This window comes from Dreissena polymorpha, chromosome 5 (assembly GCF_020536995.1).
Source record: "Dreissena polymorpha isolate Duluth1 chromosome 5, UMN_Dpol_1.0, whole genome shotgun sequence".
Classification (NCBI taxonomy): domain Eukaryota; kingdom Metazoa; phylum Mollusca; class Bivalvia; order Myida; family Dreissenidae; genus Dreissena; species Dreissena polymorpha.
This window is the reverse complement of record NC_068359.1, coordinates 44,130,260-44,152,698: the sequence shown is the minus strand read 5'-3', so window position 1 is coordinate 44,152,698 and position 22,439 is coordinate 44,130,260. Positions and strand designations below refer to the sequence as shown.

Below are 22,439 nucleotides of genomic sequence, written 5' to 3'. Positions count from 1 at the left end.
TTATGTCATTTAGATCATAAGTCAGAACATGAAAACAATGTACCATACTTATTATGATGATTACTGCAGGTGACAAACCATTGGATTTATCTGAAAATTATTTCCTGGCAATGGACTGGAAAAACAATGACAAGCTGCCTGGTTATGTCCTTGTTCAAACCAAGGAACTGGTAAGATGTGGAGATTGGTCCGTTATTTATTGGGATTGTATGTCTAATAGTTGTAAAGCAATCCTTTGATCATATAGTTTAATTGTCTGTGGAAGTCATAACCCATAACAAATCAAGCTCTCGTGTTAATGTTCTACTACTGCATACTGTAAATCTCAAACAATATAGTTATCTTCTTTTTTTTCCGGTGTAAACTTCAACTGCATTATCTTGGTCCATATTATAACTCTGGGCAAACATTGAGTTTGTGTCATATGGTTGCTAGTTGGAATACTTCATGGTCAAACCGTCTTTGCCCCTTATTTGTTGTAAATCCTGATTGTCTTATAAAAAATGGTGACTATATTGTTATTTTTTGTGAGAACTGAGATAAACAGACGTGAATTTTGGAAAACCAAATACATGTACCACCTTGCTATTACATTGTGTCTGATATTTTAGGAGACTGTCCAAGATATAAGTATGAAAACCGCTACAGCAGAAGGTAAGGAATTTAAAATGTGTTTATGTCCCCAGTTAAATGGGTCCGATTGTGAAGATTTTACTTCCCCTCTGTAACTTTAACATGCCTTGGAGTGTATAAATCTTACTTTGGAGTATTATTCTCCATGACTTGTCATTGGTTGTGAACAACTGTTGTGCTCCTCAGTGTAAGGTCAATATCATAACTGTTACAGGTGTTGAGTCGTTTTTCAGGTAGGTTAATGAACATTGATTTGGTAATTACCGTGTATAAACCAACAAAATCTTGCGTTCATCATTAAAACAGATAATGTTTGGCATCCATTTGGTCAAATAATTTTTAAAAGTGAAATAAAATATAACAGATGCAGTCATGTAAAAAAAAATCATGTTTATAAAGTTTTACTTAAAGCTTTGGAAATGCAAGTATCATGAACAGTCTTATTATTTATGGAGGATAGATGTTTATTATTTAGTAACAGCATAATGACATGGTTTTCTTATTATACCTCCATTTACCATTGGTATTAAATGGGGGGCTATATAGGAGTCACTTTGTTGGTCTGTCGCTCGGTCTGTCTGTCCCAAAAATGTCCTGGGATCTTCACCAAACTTGGTCAGAAGTTGTATCTAGATGATGTCTAGGTCAAGTTTGAATATGGGTCATGTCGGGTCGAAAACTAGGTCATGTCGGGTCACTTAGTGCATTTTTAACCAAAAGTTTTTCCAGACCATAACAATGTCATTTATAGTAAGATTTTAAAATGACTTGGTACATTTGTTCACCATCATGGGACAGTGTGTCATGTCAACGAAGTACGTCAATATCTTCAAGGTCAAGGTCACACTTTGAGTTGCCCATAAATGAGCTTGTCAGGGCCATAACTTTGTCATTTATTGCGAGACTTTAAAATTATTTGGCACATTTGTTCACCATCATTGGAAGGTGTGTCATGCAAAAGAATTACGTAAATATCTCCATGGTCAAGGTCACACTTTGAGTTCAAAGGAAAAAAATGGCCATTAATGAGCTTGTGTGGGCCATAACTATGTTAGTCATTGTGAGATTTTAAAATCATTTTGCGTATTTGTTCACCATCATTGGATGGTGTGTCATGCGAAAGAATTAGGTCGATAAATACACAAGGTCAAGGTCTCACTTTGAGTTCAAAGGTCAAAAAATGGCCATAAATGATCTTGTCCGGGCAATAATTATGTCGTTCATGGTGAGATTTTAAAGTCATTTTGCACATTTGTTCACCATCATTAGACGGTGTGTCATGCGAAAGAATCACGTCAATATCTGCAACGTCAAGGTCACACTTTGAGTTCAATGGTCAAAAAAGGCCATAAATGATCTTGTCCGGGCCATAACTATGTCATTCATTGTAAGATTTTACAATTACTTGGTACATTTGTTCACAATTATTGGACGGGGTGTCATGCGAAAGAATTATGTCGATATCTCCAAGGTCACACTTTGAGTTCAAAGGTCAAAAATGGTCATAAATGATCTTGTCCGGGCCATAACTATGTCATTCATTGTGAGATTTTAAAGTTACACGGTACATTTGTTCACAATCATTGAACAGTGTGTCATGCGAAAGAATAATCTCAATATCTCCAAGGTCAAAATCACACTTGGAGTTCAAAAGTCAAAAATGACCATAAATGAGCTTGTTTGGGCCATAACTGTGTCATTCATTGTGAGATTTTAAAATGACTCTGTACATTAATTTTGATCACAGTCATTGGACAGCGTGTCATGCGAAAAAATTTCAACGGTCAAAATTTGTTCTCTTGTTTTGTGAAGATAGCATGCAAAATATTCTGTGTCAATGCAGCATGTGGTGGTATACATTATGTCTGTGACAAAGCTCTAATTAGAATTTCTCTTTCATGTGTTGCACTTACTTCACTCATTAACCAGGTTTTCCGAAGAAAAAAACTACTTATTAGATTGGTGAATGTCGGAGGTCGGGCGGAACAATTCTTCCGAGCACAACTCCTCCTTCATTTCTAAATGGTTTTCAATGAAACTTTCACAAAATGATTGTCACCAAGTGCCCTGGCGAATATTGTCACGATTTAATGATTTGATCGAAATCAAGGTCGCCATGACTAAGAATAGATTGAATTTGACACAAGGGAGCTAACTAGGAACAATCAGTAACAATGCACATTTTAAATTGTCTCCCTTTATCAGACTTTTAAATCAAGGTAGCCGCAACTTAAAATAGCACGACTAAACATAGATTGAATTTTACACAAGGGGGGTAACTAGGAACAATCAGTTACAATAAACATTTTGAATTTTCTCCCTTTATCAGACCTTTTTTTTTCAAATTGAAAACCTGGTTTTGTGTCAATTTTGTTCCTTGTTTTAAAATTAAGTTTTGATATACTGTGTGTTATATTTGTAAGGAGAAGAGCTCATGAGTTATAGCATGGTTTTGAATGGTTTCCTCTACTAGCAGTGTTTGATGAGAGATCTAGAGACAAACTGGAACTCACCTTCAAGATAAAATGAGAATGTCTGGCCACACTTATTGGCTAGATGGTTGAACATGTAGTAAAGACAATTGCCAAAATTAGAGAATATTTCTGACTTATTCTATTTTATGAATAATGAAACGCTTATTGTTAAGTACAGTGTATGTCTAACAACATATTGTAAAATGCAATAATCGTCACATATTTGCCTCAATCTGAAAACCTTATACATTTATGAGAAAAGGAGTAAGTTAAAATGACAATTAATTTTATTAGCTCGGCTGTTTTTGTAGAGAAAACCTGAGGTGTTGTCATTGCGAGCTGGTTGTCCGGCGTCTGCCGTCTGGCATCCGCGTCGTACTATAAACCATTAACATAGGCTCTAAAATCGAAGTGATTCCACATACAACTTTTAAACTTTATATGTAGATGCACCTTGATAAGTTCTACACACCACATTCATTTTTGGGTCACTAGGTCAAAGGTCAAGGTCACTTCTGACAAGCTTTCATTTATTCAAAAATGCATCCACAGCCAAGCGCTTTGACACCCGCTATGCAATGCTCTTGTTAAGTCCAATTACTGTGAAACTATTATATATCGTCAGGCATTAATTTTCGCACATTTCGTCAGTCGACCGATTGACGAATTCAAGATCCTAACGAACAATTATGTCCCATATTTGAACAAATTAAGACTGAATTACCAAAGGCATGAGGCACTAAATTCCAACGTAATCCACACATACATACTCTGTCTGTTACGTAATCAAGATAAATCCGGTTTTGACACAAAAGGGTGTAGATTACACAGTGTACTTAACTGACACGTGACATTGCTCTAAAACGCGAAAGCAGTACAGCTGTATCGACTGCGTTGACTTCGTTTAGGTAGAATTGTAAAACTCTTGAAACTTTATTGAAAACTGACCAAACTGTTTGCTTACACTAATTTTAACCAATAATCTTCGCACCTTCTCTAATTTGCACCGATAAAGGTAAGATTGTTATTAGTTTGGCCATGATAATAAATGAATAGGACCAATTTTGGCTATTGGCAACTGGCTTCACTGTTTCAAACCCTCGTTAACGGTTATTTGGTCCCACTAATCCGCTTATCATAATAATGAATCACTAATGGGGGCAAATTACTGATAACAAAAGACTAGTATATTAACATGTGACAAACAGGCCCCACCTCCTGCAAGTGACTCTTAAGTGTCCTCCTTTTTTCCCCACTACGATTTTTCGCAACCGCGATATATTTCGGACAAACAAATCGGATATTGACTGAAGCAATTTTTTTTTCAAAGTCAGGAATTGGCGAATTTAAGTGCTGACAAAAACGTCATTTTTATAACAATGACGAAATTTTGTGCTGGCGAAAATAAATGATTTCACAGTATCATCAGAAATGAAAGAAAAGGAAGATTTTTTTTAATAGATTTGTAATATTTGTCATTTAAACTTACACAAAACTTTTGGAAACTCTTACTTGGAAAGCAAAGTGCTCTGATTTGCAGAAAGTAAAATAAGTTTTGATTTATTCCCAAATCAATACAAGTTTCAATGTTAATACCACTTATAAATGTCTCTGTGTTATACAGAAAGTAACATCAGTTTGGATCAATGCCTGGAGATGTTTACAGAACCAGAGATGCTAAGTCCTGAGGAAGCATGGTAATCAAGTTTATTAATAAAAATAAAAGTTTTACCATGCCAAGGACTACGCATGCATATATAGCATACAGTGTTCTTGTGAGGGACATGATATTTAAAGACAATAATTTATTCAAAACCCCTCTGAAACCAAAAGTCTGAGAGCTTTGACATCCTGTAAAGATCATCTAGAAAGATTGTTCATACCCATTTTGAGATACAAAACATATCTTTAGTACACTTACATGAACACAATATTTTGATATTTGCTTGCACTATTTATGTAAAATGTATTTGGAAAGTATTTCCCATTTGGCTGCAAAGAAGTATTACTAAATATGATTCAATTGTTTGTCTCAATACCTTAATTCATTATTGAACCCCTAGTATATACCCAGAATGCAGAATATGGCCACATGCTACTATTTTCTCATATCTTGATTTCCTGCACAGGTATTGCCCTCAGTGCAAGGAGCATCGCGAGGCTACAAAACAGCTGTCCACCTGGAGGTTACCACACATTCTCATTATACAACTGAAACGGTTCTCCTTTCGAAACTTCCTATGGAGAGACAAACTTGACAAGATGGTGGACTTTCCTACACGGTTTGTACTTGTTTCTACATGCTACTCTCAAATCCATAAAAAATTATCAAATGTATCTGAAATCTTATTTTTTTATGAAAGATAATGTTACACTTTCTTTATTGTTATTGTCCTTTTAACCAAGGTTTTTATCATATATCTTTATTTTATCAATACGGACTCTGTATATGGTTTCAAATATGAGAAATATTATTGCTTAGGCAGGTTTTCCAGCGTTCCTAGTATTTCCTAGTATTTCCTAGTTTTCCTAGTTTTTGTAATGTGCTCCTAGTTTTGTCTAAAACCTCCTAGTATTTCCTAGTTTTTCTTTAATTTGGAACTTTTTGGGATAAGGTAATGTGTTATAGAGATTTTGTTTCAAAATAGGACCTTCAGATTGTTGAGCTGACAATATTTTGTAGTCTGTGGTCTGGTGTCACTGGTCACATAGTCTAGCCTTCATAGGTGATACCTGAAAGTTGGACTGAGCTCTGTGATGACTACAAATGAAAACTTATGGCTATATATTCTGAAACGTTCCTCCACTTAACCCAACCTCAGTTAAATCAATGTTTTAAATAGTTTAATGTAGATAATGCATGTACACTGTAATACTTAATTTATATTTACTGACTAAGCCGATCTGTCATTATTATACCCCCACAAACAAAGTTTAGGGGGGTATATAGAAGTGAACTTGTCTGTTGGTCGGTCAGTCTGTCTGTCGGTCCGTATTAAGTGTCCCCTCTCTAATTCAAGTTGTTTTCATCCGATCTTCACCAAACTTGGTCAGAAGTTGTATCTACATGATGTCTAGGCCAAGTTCGAACATGGGCCTTGCGTGGTCAAAAACTAGGTCACGGGGTCACTTAGTGCGTTTTAAACATTCAGCATGTTGTCCGCTCTCTAATTCAAGTAGTTATCATCCGATCTTCACCAAACTTGGTCAGAAGTTGTATCTAGATGATCTTAAGGCCAAGTTCGAACATGGGCCTTGCCGGGTCAAAAACTAGGTCAAGGGGTCACTTAGTGTTTTTTAACATTCAGCATGGTGTCCTCTCTCTTTTTCAAGTAGTTTTCATCCGATCTTCACCAAACTTGGTCAGAAGTTTTATCTAGATGATCTGAAGGCCAAGTTCGAACATGGGCCATGCCAGATAAAATGGGGGGGGGGATTTTTGGGTGTGATGGTTTGACGGTATTTCAAACATAAAATAATAAAAATAAATATTTGTGTTTTTTAACCGTTTCAAAAAAAAATTTGGGGTGGGGTGGGGGGGGGTATAGTGTGAGGGTGTGGTCATTTGTGAGATGATCTTAAAAAAAAAAAAAAAAAAAAACATAGGGGGGGATAGGGGGGGGGGGGAGGGGGAGGGCACAGGGGATGGTTTGGGTGGAGTCTATTGTGGTATGTCAGGTAAGAGTAGTTTTGTCAAAGTATCAATCAAATCTAATCATAAATAAAGAAGTTATGGCATTTTTAGCAAAAAATAATTTGACCTTGAGAGTCAAGGTCATTCAAAGGTCATGGTAAAATTCAACTTGCCAGGTACAGTAACCTCATGATAGCATGAAAGTATTTGAAGTTTGAAAGCAATAGCCTTGATACTTAAGAAGTAAAGTGGATCGAAACACAAAATTTAACCATATATTCAAAGTTACTAAGTAAAAAAAGGGCCATAATCCCGTAAAAATGACAACCAGAGTTATGCAACTTGTCCTTTTACTGTACCCTTATGATAGTTTGCAAGTGTTCCAAGTATGAAAGCAATATCTATGATACTTTAGGGGTAAAGTGGACCAAAACACAAAAAACCAAATTTTCAATTTTCTAGGTATAAAAAGGGCACATAATTCTGTCAAAATGCCAGTCAGAGTTACATTACTTTGCCTGCACAGTCCCCTTATGATAGTTAATAAGTGTTGCAAGTATGAAAGCAATAGCTTTGATACTGTAGGAATAAAGTGGACCTAAACACAAAACTTAACCAAATTTTCAATTTTCTAAGTATAAAAAGGGCACATAATTCTGTCAAAATGCACGCCAGAGTTATCTAACTTTGCCTGCCCAGTCCCCTCATGATAGTTAGTAAGTGTAACAAGTTTGAATGCCATAGCATTGATACTTTCTGAGAAAAGTGGACCTAAACGCAAAACTTAACAAAAATTTTCAATTTTCTAAGCATAAAAGGGGCACATAATTCTGTCAAAATGCCCGCCAGAGTTATCTAACTTTGCCTGCCGAGTCCCCTCATGATAGTTAGTAAGTGTACCAAGTTTGAATGCAATAGCATTGATACTTTCTGAAAAAAGTGGACCTAAACGCAAAACTTAATCGGACGCCGACGCCAACGCCAAGGTGATGACAATAGCTCATAATTTTCTTTCAAAATATAGGTGAGCTAACTAGGTCACAGGGTCACTTAGTACGTTTTACACATTGAGCATGGTGTCCGCTCTGTATTTCAAATAGTTTAAATCTGATCTTCACCACACTTGGTCAGAAGTTGTAACTAGATGATGTGTAGGTCAAGTTCGAACATGGGCCATGGCTGGTCAAAAACTTGGTCACGGGGTCACTTAGTGTGTTTTAAACCTCACCATGTTGTCCGCTCTTTAATTCAGGTAGTTTTTAATCCAATCTTCGCCAAAATTGGTCAGAAGTTGTAACTTGATAATGTCTAGGGCAAGTTTGAATTTGGGTCATGCCAGGTCAAAAACAAGGTCACGGGGTCACTTAGTGCATTTTAAACATCACAATGTTGTCCGCTCTCTTATTCAAGAAGTTTTCATCCAATCTTCACCAAACGTGGTCAGAAGTTGTATCTAGCTGATGTCTAGGTCAAGTTTGAATATGGGTCATGCCGGGTCAAAAACTAGGTCACGGGGTATCTTAGTGCGTTTTAAACCTCACCATGTTGTCCGCTCTCTAATTCAAGTAGTTTTCATCCAATCCTCACCAAACTTGGTCACAAGTTTTATCTAAATGATGTCTAGGACAAGTTTGAACATGGGCCATTCTGGGCCTAAAACTAGGTCACAGGGTCACTTAGTGCGTTTTTTAACATTCAGCATGGTGTCCGCTGTCTAATTCAAGTAGTTTACATCCGATTTTCACCAAACTTGGTCAGAAGTTTTATGGAGATGATCTTAAGGCCAAGTTAAAACATGAACCTTTCTGGGTCAAAAACTAGGTCAAGGGGTCACTTAGTCATTTTAAAAATTGAGCATGGTGTCCACTGTTTTTTTGTGATGACGACATGCAAAATATTATGTGTCAATGCGGCATGTGGGGTTATTCGTCACGTCTGTGACAAAGCTCTCGTTGCTCATAATTATAACCTGTCGCCGTTTAGGAATATTTACGATTCAGAACAAAAGCATTTGTTATGCTCTGATTATACTTACACACAAATGCAATGGTTGCTGTTTGAAAATATATATGTATAAACTTTTTCCATGTCGGCATAAAGCGCATAATTGTTCTAGCTGCATTAAATGAAATGCTTAGCCACTCTGTTCTTTTTATGCCCCCTTTCGAATAAAAGGGGGCATAAAGTGATCGGACTGTCCGTCTGTCTTTCCGTCACACTTTGCGTTTAGGTTTCGAAAAATGCTCATAACTTCTATGTCCCTTGAGATATAACCTTCATATTTGGTATGCATGTGTATATGGACAAGGCTTTTCCATACGCACAAAAATGTTTACCCCTGTGACCTTGACCTTGAACTAAGGGTCCGCATTTAGGTTCCGAAATCCGCGTTTAGGTTTCGAAAAATGCTCATAACTCCTATGTCCCTTGAGATATAACCTTCATATTTGGTATGCATGTGTATATGGACAAGGCTTTTCCATACGCACAAAATTTTTTACCCCTGTGACATGACCTTGAACTTTGGGTCCGCGTTTAGGTTTCGCAATCTGCGTTTAGGTTTTGAAAAGTGCTCATAACTTCTATGTCCCTTGAGATATAACCTTCATATTTGGTATGCATGTGTATACGGACAAGTCCTTTCCATACACACACAAATTTTGACCCCTGTGACCTTGACCTTGAATTTAGGGTCCGCATTTAGGTTTCGAAATCTGCGTTTAGGGTTTGAAAAATGCTCATAACTTCTATGTCTCTTGAGATATAACCTTCATATTTGGTATGCATGTGTATACGGACAAGGCCTTTCCATACACATACAAATTTTGACCCCTGTGATCTTGACCTTGAACTTAGGGTCCGCATTTAGGTTTCGAAATCTGCGTTTAGGTTTCGAAAAAAGCTCATAACTTCTATCAAGCGTTTATAGGGGGCATAAGTCATCCTATGGTGAAAGCTCTTGTTTCTTGAATATTTGGTGTTCTTTCAACATATTGTGATAAAACAATAACAGATAGATATATGTTAAAATCACTTTAATGATTATGAGAATAGTACATGTTCATGCCGAAAAATGATTTTAATTTCATAAATCAAAGTGGAAGCTGCGTTAAATCATACTTTATTACCCAACATAATTTTAACAGCATTTAATCAATGTTATATAGCCAGCACATGAATATACATTTGTTAGTCCGATAGTTGTATCACATCACATGTTCACATTTAAAAAGGATCTTTCGTACATGCTTATGGCGTGATTGAGTTCAGGTCTATGGCTTTTTAGTTTGTGATGTGGTTTCGTAAGTGTTTAGAAAATTTATTATTTTCAACATAGAAGATAGAATCCTTATAGTTAAGATAGCAAGTATTAATAGCACACCATAGTTTTATTGTATTGCAGACCGTGCAGATATTGTGGCTACTTAGGCCAGAATTTTTTAATTAAATGATTTTCTGATTTTTTTTCTGAAAGTGTCTGGTAGGAGGACGGAAAAAAAAGAAAAAAAAAGATAGGTGACCAAATATGCACTCATTTTAAAAATGTTATGGTATGAAGTTCTTTTTAATAAGCAACAACACTGGTTGTTTTCAAACATGTTGATGTGCAAAATGATCATAATCAGACTGTAGGTCTTAATGTACAGTTTTTAAATTAGTTTGAATTTTTAAAAATATCTTAACTGGTTCAAAAGGTATGCAATTTTTAGCAAGGCTGTTTTCGGAGAAAACCCGAGCTATTGTCATTATATATAAGCCAGCTTGTCGTCCGCCGTAGGCGTCGTGGCAAAACCTTAACATTGGCAATAACTTTTTAAATATTGAAGATAGCACCTTGATATTTGGCATGCATGTGTATCTCATTGAGCTGCACATTTTGAGTGGTAAAATTTCAAGGTGAACATCATCCTTCAAGGTCTAGGGTCGAAAAAACAAAGTCAAGGGAAGTACCGTAATAAGCTTTAAATGGACATAGTTATCTGACCTGCCCACGTATATATTTTTGTTAAATAAATCAAAGTGGCACAGTAGGCGGCATTGTGTTTCTGACAAACACATTGTGGTGAAAGGTCAAGGTCATCCTTTACGGTTTATGGTAAAAAATACAGATTTAAGGGAAGTAATAAGCTTTAAAAAGGGAGAAAATTATTCAATATTAAACATAGCCACTTTATATATTTGGCATGCATGTGTATCTCATGGAGCTGCACATTTTGAGTGGTGAATCTACAGTCACAGTAGTGGCTTTTAATTATTTGCTACTAAAAATAGAGATTTGTTACAGACAATTATTTTTAAGGGAAGTAATTTATATCATTATAAATCTCATATTATATATTTCCTTACCAAGAATTGAAGTTCTTTTCACAGTTACTGTACAGATTTATTATTTTGATTATTTATAACCCAAATGATTGATTTGTCAAAGTTTTTTTTTATATGATATAATTATAATTTCTTTGATGTTCATTACATACCTGTGGACTTATGTCCATAGATACATGATCAACTCTGGTTACGATCTCTTTTAAACCACAGGCCTTGGTTGTCAGTGATGTCTGACATGGTCATAATTGACTGTGAGACCCCCCCCCCCCCCCCCCCCCCGGTTGGATTGGACAAAATTCAAGGGAAGTAATAACCTTAAAAGGGAGATGATTTCTATACCTGCCAAATGATAAATAAAAATTTTATTTCAATGCGGCGCAGTAGGGGGCATTGTGTTTCTGATAAACACATCTCTTGTTGGGTCACTAGGTCAGAGGTCAAGGTCAGTGTGACCTCTAAAAAAAAATTATAAAAAAATATTCTGACAAGCTTTCACAGCTGAGCGTGGCACCCAGAATGCGGTGCTCTTGTTTCACCTGTCCATAATAAACTTGTTGGTGATTTTTTTGGCTGAGCATTTTGGTCATAGTACCTGTGCGTTTTGCGGACTTCGTGCGTGGAACTGGCCCAAAAAAAAGTTGTCGCCACTTTATCCCGTTGTGAAAACCGCAGGTAATTCCAACTTTATTAATAAGAGCAATCATTTAAGGAACCTTACGACATTACTAAATAAAGGCATTGACTATATTTTTATTACTTTGAGAAGTATGTTAATACATTAATAACAATATTAAGTACCTTCATAAGTCTTAATAAGCTTTTTTTTTATATAATTCCACTTGATAAACTAGATAACCAACATTATATAATAACGTTTACAATAATGTAACAGTATGCTGCATAAATGTTTTAGAATTATTTATTACAACCTAGAATCACACAAATGTACATCATCTGAAAGGAAAAATAATTCCAACATCAGAAAATAAAGCATCTCAATTCGTTAAACAGTTACATTTGGTCATTTGGACATGATATACATCAACTTCTGTTTATTATCAAATTTTACAAATTCTAAAACAACACCTATTGTAAAAAGGTTTTCTGTTAGCTGTGGTGGTCGCTTTCCAGGTTTAATTAAATAAATATTTTTCACATCTATTTCTTGACAGAAAGGCCCAGGATAATTGCCACCATCCATTCTTGGTGTCTGAAATAACACAAAACATATTTTTACAAACTACATACAACAAATCAACACATAAATATCACTATCTTTATATGTCCGAATTTTAACATATCCGAAATATATAGTACATCGAGGGAAAGACCTACTTTTGATTTCAGAAATAGTTGGTATCTTAACTATAATATATCGTTCACAGAACATTATAATAATGGAACTGTTAAACATAAATGCTCACAAATGCCCGTTGAAACAAGTTAACATGTGTTTTTGTCATGGTATTGATTAAAGAAATAGCGTCCCGAATAATAGTTATAATTATTGATCTACTTGACAGTTTATCTCAGGATAACATAATTGAAAGTTCAACGTCATAAAGGAGCCGTTAATCCGATAATAAACCCCATAAACTTCACTATTTAATTTGGGGATTCATGGCTTGAAATCGTTTTAAAAACTGTTGATTTTGCGATTTTTGAACTTTTGGTACGAACCAGTTCGGAACAAAACCAAAGTTTCGTACCCATTTCGTACCCATTGAAAATTACGAAAAAACACATATTATATGCACAAATTCTTCACTACAAATGCATTAAACAACACATAAAATTTTATTCTCTAAAATATGACCGTATTTGTGCGTAAAATATGGAAGGTTTAAAGTTGATAGGCTTAAATGGGTTACGCATTTCGAGCACCTGTTAAATTAAAATCGTTCTTTTCTTATTGCTTTCATAATAATTTTTAGTCATTTGAATACTATCAATTTTATAAAATTGTAAAGAAATAATAAAATATTTACTTACAAATCGATTCCATTCAGGATTTCATTTGACGGTTGCATAATTATTGGGAAATTAGCAAACTTTGCTGATGAAAGTGTTGTACATAGCGTTCTTGAACAAACAATGATGGCGTTGCGTTTGGTAAATTCCAGCACATGTACATGATGAAGGATGTTCACGTATTAATGTGGCTAATTAAAACTGGGTTTATTATGATGATTTATAACTCATTTGAACTTTTTCTTAAACCCTGCAAGCGTTTCGTGTTTAAAAGCTACCTTTTGGCATCCGAAAAAAATCAAGATTTTTATTTTTATTTTTTTGGTTTCGTCAAAAATTAGAGTCGGCGGGTCCGAAAATCATTTCATAAAAAAATTCTGGCCTTACTGAGGCCACACATTAAAGACTTTGAATCTAAAAAAACAATAATGATGATACTACTAGTAATTATGTTTCTGGTAAAGTCGCGCTTCGAATATGCTACCCATTCCCTTGTTATTTTCGTACGCATTGGCCTTTTAAATTTTTGTATCAAGTTGTATACATAAAGAATATAAAAAAAATACCTATAGAATCACTGAAATATACAAAATATTTGTGTCAATGCAAGCAGTCAAAAAACAAGTGGTGTTGTTATATCATAGCATTAACATTTGTCACATACCATATACCATATTGAACAAAACCATTAATGAAATTGTTTTCATATAAAAATATTTGATTGTAATATATAACTAGTATATGATAAAAAAAGGTGTTTGTTTCCACTTAAATCGCCAAAAAAATAAGGGAAGTTAGGTAAGCGTATTTTTGTTTGTTTTTCATTGAACCTGTTTACTTTAAAGCAAGCAACGTCATAATGCACCAACGATATCCATAGACAGAAATCTTCATAATGTCTATGCAACATCCTTTCTAACTCTAGATGTAAAGTTGGACATAAGAAAATGCCCCCAAACAAACAATTTTCTGTTAAAAAGTTGATTCAAAATAGCAAAGCAAATTTTAGGGTCGCAACAAAAATAGGGTCGCTCGTGTTATTCAAAACAAACATTTTTTCACACCTATGAATATTTAAATTACACATGTATATTGTTGTAAACCAATTTATTTTGACATTTTGCTATTGAATGGATTGTATACAATAGGTGCCAAACAAAACACATTCGCGCTTTGTCAACTCCTCCAGCTCTCCTCAACTAAGTAAACACTGCGAATACCAATCACTTCCTTGACTCAAACTAACCAAAGGCGCCCTCGAGCCTTCCTTAGTCAAGGTTGAGTCGAGGTGGAGGTTGAGTGACGTTCTAGAATATAGCCATTAGTCAGCTTAACAGTCCTGTTGTAAGAAATGTGCACAGTTACTGTGGCAATCAGGTAGGGAAAAGTTGAAAAGGTAATAAACTTCTTAGTAGTAACTCCTAGTTTTTGTTTCAACCTTCCTACATTTTCCTAGTTTTTTCCTAGTTTTTTGTAAATAATTTTCATAGTTTTCTCCTAGTTTTTTTCAAAGGTGCTGCTGAAAAGCCTGCAAGTTAGGACACATTTTGCTTGAATATTATGACAATAGATAGACTACTTTTTGTGGCAAAAGAAACAATTGGCCATTCTCGTCATTTCATGTAAAGCATTGTTTGTTTTATATAAAATAATGATATGATGTATAGGTAATGCAACAAATGGAAAATAACACTTGTGTGGTGATTCAAATACTTAAATTAGTTTTGTTGGTTGCGTAGAATATTACAATGGTGCCAATTTTGTATTGAAATAACCAACAGAATTAGACTGATTATAGAAATAATTGGTTTATCAGACTTTCTGAAACTCAACAGCCTTCAGTCTGACATTTGGTCTGACTGGTCAGAATTGTCTTCCAGGCCTTAGGTTATTCTGGCAGACCAAAGTGAAATATAAAAAAAAAGAGACAAAATGTTAAACAAAATGTAAACACAAATTAAGGCCAATGTTCAGAGCCCGGCTTGAAGCATACACTTATTTACTTGTTGGCAAGATGCAGGGAGCCAAAGATATTTCTAGAAAATTTTGCACTGAACATGGACTTATGATTCCCATTTTTTATGTCCCCCACCACTATCGTGGGGGACATATTGTTTTTGCCCTGTCTGTTGGTTTGTTGGTTTGCGTCAAACTTTAACATTTGCCATAACTTTTGCGATATTGAAGATAGCAACTTCTTATATGGCATGCTTATGTATCTCATTGAGCTTCAGATTTTGAGTGGTGAAAGGTCAAGGTCATCCTTCAAGGTCAAAGGTCAAATATATGGGTCATAATCGCTCATTTAATATACACTTTTGCAATATTGAAGATAGCAACTTTATATTTGGCATGCATGTGTATCTCATGGAGCTGCACATTCTGAGTGGTGAAAGGTCAAGGTCATCCTTCAACGTCAAATATATGGGGGGGACATAGTGTTTCACAAACACATCTTGTTTAAAAGATAATATTTGACCAATCAACAGCCGGTGAACTAGCTGTTCAGTACACTCGTATTTCACAATCGGCATAGTGTGTATTCAGCTGTATTTGGCATATGTTCTATAAATACTTTGTTGGGAAAACCTAAAAATTATTTAATCCGCCATTTTGGGCTGACAAGTTTCTAATTTCGATCATCCCTTGAATGTCTAACATGTACTAGGTCAGGCAAGGGAAAAAAAAACGAGGTATTGTCATAGCCAGTTCGTGTCGTGTCGCCCGCCATAGGCGTCGTGCTAAAACCTTAACATTGGCTCTTAAATCAAAGTGCTTCCTCCTTCAACTTTGAAACTTCATATGTAGCTGCACCTTGATGAGTTCAACACACCACACCCATTTTGGGGTCACTAGGTCAAAGGTCAAGGTCACTGTGAGCTCTAAAAAAAATAAAAAAAATTCTGATAAGCTTTCATTAATTCAAAACGGCACCCGCAGACGAGCGTTGGCATCTGTTATGCGGTGCTCTTAATTAATAATTTGGCACAAAAGTAAACCATCATATGTTGATGTGTCACATGTAAAAATTCTCCCCCCTACCCGAAAGGACAAGGTCACACTTAGAGGTCTTAAGTCAAATTTTACCTTTAATAGCTTGAAAATGGTCTTCGCCATTACTTAGCAATTCATTTGTGGATTTTGAAATAACTTAGCACAAATGCAATCCTTGTTAAGACAAGTCAATTGTAAAACTTATCTCCTTACTTCAAAAGTCCAGATTTCTTTTTAGAGTTTTAAGGTCAAATTTTGTTATAAAACAGCTTTTGGAACATTAACTTTGTCATTGTATTTAAACATATTTTACCACAAATGACATGCATGAGGCAATGACATTTAATGTGTTACAACTGTTCCCTTACCTCAAAGGTCAAGGCCACACACAGAAGAAAATTTTTGCAGCTTGGAAATTCCTTTCTGAGACATAACTTTGCCAAATACTGATAGAGTTTAAAACGACTTGGCACAATTATGTTCATCATGACACTATAAACTTAGTTAAGGATGTTGCACTTGTTTCTTTACTCAAATGTGAAAGACACACTTCAAATTCAAAATTGGATATAAAGGAGCTTTTTTAAAACTTTACTTTGTCCATTATCAAGCTTTTTTAGCTCACCTGATTGGTCAGGTGAGCTTTTGTGACCGGTCTTTGTCCGTCGTACATCCGTCCGTCGTACGTCCGTCCGTCAGTCTGTCCTCCGTCCACATTTGTTCGTAAACAAGCTAGAGGTCACATTTATTGTCCAATCTTCATGAAACTTGGTCAGAAGCTTTGTCCCAATGAAATCTCGGTCAAGTTTGAAACTGGGTCAAAAACTAGGTCACTAGGTCAAAAAAAGGAAAAAACTTGTAAACACTGTAGAAGTCACATTTCATGCCCAATCTTCATGTAACTTAGTCAAAATGTTTGTCTTAATGATATGTTGGTTGAGTGCAAAAGTGGTTCTGGTCCGTTGAAAAACATGGCCGCCAGTGGCAGGGGCAATTTTCCCTATTTGGCTATAGAGAAACCTTGTAAAAACTCTAGAAGTTACAATTTTTGCCCAATCATCATGAAAGTTGGTCAAAACATTGGTTTTATTGATATTTTGGACGAGTTTGAAAATGGTCCAGATCGGTGAAAAAAACATGGCCGCCAGTGGGCGGGGCATTTTTCTCTATACCGTAATAACTCTATGTTTTGGGACACTTGAAAATAATAAAAAAAATTCGTGTCCGAAAACTTAGATACGAAAAATATTCACAAAATACAGATGTCTGAAAACTTGGAGTCGAATATTGAAGTAACTGAAAATAGCGTAAATTGTATCAACGACTACGGGTAATAGCACGCGCTTGTAAAATACCATGCCATATAGTATAAATAACAGTTATAAATGTTTGCACTGCATTTGAAGTAATTTTAAATGCTTAATTTAATTGACAGAAAGTTACTACAAGGCTGTACTTTGACAAACGAGTTCAAAGATGAGCATGTGATGTACCGATACTCGCTAGTATGAACCTGTAATTAACGCAATAAAAACAAGCAAACTATGATTTTTTTTGTTTGTTAATTTCCGATAGTTGTTGTCTAACACCTTCCATTGTTCGTAAAACATGCAATAGTGTGCATCACACTTTGAAGCGTTAAGTATTTGTCACAGTTATTTAACTGAGAATGTGTAGTACCACTGCGGTAGATAATTGAATTGTTTATTGGCACTTCCCCTGGTAATTGTCATAACGCTTATTCAGAGCTCCAGATAAGGTTTTGTGAAATTCTTAAATTACTACCAGAGTTTCAAAAAGAATTCTTAACTCTGAAATTTTATTTTTAACGTTACTACTAAGTTTTGGAAAATAATTCTTATTTTTTCTTAATGACCTAAAAATAAATAATAATGGTTATTTTCATGCAAAAAAAATCAAAATAAACATACTACCAACTTTATTTATACGAGTTCAACAGTGTCTTTTCAGTATTATACAATTTTATTTTTCAAATACCTTCATATGCCCAAACCGTGCTTAGATTCCATGCCTTAGATGAATTTTTACATATTTTACAATTAAAACGGGTCTCCCATTCAATCTTTTCAACGATTAGCCACGGGACTTGTCTCTTCCACTCGTTCAATGTTTTTTTGTGTGTTTAAGTTTTGACCCGTTGTGTCGCGTTTTTGTTTAGCTTTTCCGACTGTGTCGGCAACTGAACATACAACATCGTATAAGATCTTTTCTATAATGTCTTTCTAAACATTTAACTTCGGCTCACTTTGCGTACAATATGTTAAAAGCGTGTTTTTGGACGCTTTGCAGTTTTTTAGGACGCTCTTTGGGCGCCGCCATTGTTTTTTGACAGATAGACTGCATACGCCGCTTTTATTGGAAAAAATGCGCATTGTTAAACAAACCCGATAACCATTCTATATAAGCACCGCAAAGATCTTTAATACGCGAAACGAACTCAATAAAATCGATACGAACCGATGTAAAAATAATATTCGTAACTTGATTTTGTAATTCTTAATGGTACGACAAGATTTTAAAATAAATACGTAACGAACTTGAAAATAATTCGTAATTACGAAAATACGACCCTTATCTGGAGCTCTGCTTATTATATCGGGCGAAACCATTGTTTAATACCGGTTTACAGGGTTATTTACCCCATAACGCAAGTGTAATGGATTGTTGCCCTCAGACATGCACCTGCCATGTTTTATGATGTTAATCTGGTTGTAAAACCCCATGATCGAAGTGTCATTAGATATCGAAAACAGGACCGAAATTTGGTAACATAGCGCTGTAAAATATATTGTCCGAAAACTTAGAGACATTAATTATGGACGAAAACTCGTGTGTCCGAAAATTAAGAGTCACAAAAAATAATTATTTTTTGCTAAAAATGGGGTGTCCGAAAACTTAGAGTGTCCGAAAACATAAAGTAATTACGGTATGTATATAGTGAAAACATGTGAACACTCTAGAAGTCACATTTTTGGCCAAGTTTTCATGAAATTTAATCAGAACATTTGTTTCTTTGATATGAGAATTGAGTTCGAAAATGGTTCCGGTCAGTGGAATAACATGGCTGCCAGGGGGGGGGGGGCAGTTTTCCTTATTTGGCTATAGAGAAACCTTGTAAACACTCTAGAAGTCACCATTTTTGCCCAATCATCATGGAAGTTGGTCAAAACATTGGTTTTATTGATATCTCGAACGAGTTCGAAAATGGTCCAGATTGGTGAAAAAACATGGTTACCAGCGGGTGGGGCATTTTTCTCTATATGTATATAGTGAAAACATGTGAACACTCTAGAAGTCACATTTTTGGCCCATTTTCATGAAATTTGGTCAAAACATTTGTTTCCTTGATATGAGAGTTGAGTCACAACTTTTGCCCAATCATCATGAAAGTTAGTCAAAACATTAGTTTTATTAATATCTCGGACAAGTTTGAAAATGGTCCAGATCGGTGATAAACATGGCCGCCAGTGGGCGGGGCATTTTTCTTTATATGTATATAGTGAAAACATGTGAACACTCTAGAAGTCACATTTTTGGCCCAATTTTCATGAAATTTGGTCAGAACATTTGTTTCCTTGATTGAGAGTTGAGTTTGAAAATGGTTCTGGTCAGTTGAATAATATGGCTGCCGGGGGAGGGTGGGGCAGTTTTCCTTATTTGGCTATAGAGAAACCTTATAAACACTCTAGAAGTCACAATTTTTGCCCAATCATCATATAAAATGGTCAAAACATTGGTTTTATTGATATCTCGGACGAGTTTGAAAATGGTCCAGATTGGTGAAAAAACATGGCTGCCAGTGGGCGGGGCATTTTTCTCTATATGTATATAGTGAAAACATGTGAACACTCTAGAAGTCACATTTTTGGCCCAATTTTGATGAAATTTGGTCAGAACATTTGTTTCCTTGATATGAGAGTTGAGTTTGAAAATGGTTCCAGTCAGTTGAATAACATGGCTGTCGGGGGGGGGGGGGGGGGGCGTTTTCTCATATTTATATAGTAAAAAAAGCTTGTGAACACTCTAGAAGTCACATTTTTTGCCCAATCATCATGAAACTTGGTGAAAAGATTGGTTTTATATATATCACATAATTAATGCCATAATTATTGCCTTTAGATTGTCAAAATTTTCATTATATTATACAAAATCCTTGTAAACACTCTAGAGGTCACAATTTTGTTTCAGATTTGATGAATCTTGGTCATAATATTTATTTGATGTTTGTTAAGGGGGGTCAACTCAAAATAAAGGTCACCAGGTCAAATCTTACAAAAACTAAATCACTCCATATGCCAGAGTTTTGGTTCAATAATGATGAAACTTGACCAGGATGTTTGTCTGGACAATATCTAGGTCAAGTTTGACGTTTGGTAAAGATTGAATGAACCGACTCCTCTTAGGTGAGCGAACTAGGGCCATCTTGGCCCTCTTGTTTCCTTTTTAGCTCACCTGTCACGAACTGACATGGTGAGCTTATGTGACCGTGTGATGTCCAGCGTCCATTGTGCGTGTGTTCGTCAACAATTTGTTTGTGTAGACAGTAGAGATCACAGTTTTCATCCAATCTTTATGAAATTTGGTCAGAATGTTTATCTTGATCAAATCTGGGTTTGGATTGTAATTGGGTCATCTGGGGTCAAAAACTAGGTCACTAGGTCAAATAATAGAAAAACGTTGTGTAGACAATAGAGGTCAGTTTTCATCCAATCTTTATGAAATTTGGTCAGAATGTTTATCTTGATGAAATCTGGGTTGGGATTGTATTTGGGTCATCTGGGGTCAAAAATTAGGTCACTAGGTCAACTAATAGAAAAACCTTGTGTAGACAATAAAGGTCACAGTTTTCATCCAATCTTTATGAAATTTGGTCAGAATGTTTATCTTGATGAAATCTGGGTTGGGATTGTATTTGGGTCATCGGGGGTCAAAAACTAGGTCACTAGGTCAAATAATAGAAAAACCTTGTGTAGATGTAACACTGGCAGCTCCAAAATGTGGGGCAGAATCCCAACAAAGGCACTGACAGTTACAAGTTTATTGAGTGGATATATAATAAATATTTGAGCGTTGAAACTGATCTGTAACTGAACGTCCTGAAAATATACAAATTACCAATAAGCATATTTAATAATAAGGTTACAAGTTATAGGTGGTTACCGTGGTAACCATACTCAATAATAATACATACACATCAAACTAATATTCATCTTTAAAACATAATGGTATGCTGTGTGGTGGTTCCAATCAACATATTTACATACAAATGGCATATTAAGATAACATATTAATTATCTTAAAACATAGGTATCCTGAAAACAACACAGTGACAAAAACAATAGTGTTTATACATCTTTACTTTGACAAACTGCACATATTACTTACGGAGTATAAGCTACTCTCGATCTGGTCTCTCTCAGCCTTGGGGAGGTTAGCACTGTGACTGCTGTAATATTAATATTTCAAGGTGAAAGTGATGTGCAACAACCAATGTAAAAGTTATTGACAGCACAAGATTTTTATCAAAAAGGAAAGAAGAAAATAGAAGCGAGTTGGGCCATAAATGCAGGAAATACACAGGGACAGATACCTTTAAACAAAGATGACCATAGCTGTCACAAAGATGTAATAAAACATGGAAGATTCCCAATGATATTCAAGCCTTCAATCTCGAAATATAAAACCAAGCATTATAAATCGGAATTTCTGTGTGTCGAACTTGTCACAACCGAACCACCTTACATACAATACATCGGTTACACAACACTAATTTTATAGACCTGTTACATAGACAATAGGGGTCACAGTTTTCATCCAATCTTTATGAAATTTTGTCAAAATGTTTATCTTGATGAAATCTGGGTTGGGATAGTATTTGGGTCATCTGGGGTCGAAAACTAGGTCACTAGGTCAAATAATAGAAAAACCTTGTGTAGACAGTAGAGGTCACAGTTTTCATCCAATCTTTATAAAATTTGGTCATAATGTTTATCTTGATGAAATCTGGGTTGGGATTGTGTTTGGGTCATCTGGGGTCGACAACTAGGTCACTAGGTCAAATAAAATAAAAACCTTGTGTAGACAGTAGAGGTCACAGTTTTCATCTGATCATAATGAAATATGGTCAGAATGTTTATCTTGATAATATCTGATTTTGGATCGTATATGGGTCATCTGGGGTCAAAAATTAGGTCCCCGGGCCAATTCTAGTAAAACCTTGTGTAGATGAAAGAGGTCACAGTATTCAACACGTCTTATTGAAATTTTGTCAGAATGTATTAATTAGTGAAATCTGGCTTGGGATTGTATATGGGTCTGATAGAATTTAAGTTGATGTAGCAGGTGAGCGATTCAGGGCCATCATGGCCCTCTTGTTTTATTTT

At 35.4% G+C, this 22,439-nt stretch overlaps 1 protein-coding gene across 1 annotated transcript in view; it reads left to right on the top strand.

Annotated features, from left to right (window-relative positions):
- Nucleotides 1-22,439, top strand: part of LOC127831375 (ubiquitin carboxyl-terminal hydrolase 19-like) — a 75,106-nt gene that overhangs the window by 35,886 nt on the left and 16,781 nt on the right. The window contains exons 21-24 of the mRNA XM_052356344.1: nt 70-170; nt 612-654; nt 4,732-4,804; nt 5,237-5,389. Coding sequence (XP_052212304.1) covers nt 70-170; nt 612-654; nt 4,732-4,804; nt 5,237-5,389 — 370 coding nt within the window. The remainder of the gene's footprint in view (nt 1-69; nt 171-611; nt 655-4,731; nt 4,805-5,236; nt 5,390-22,439) is intronic.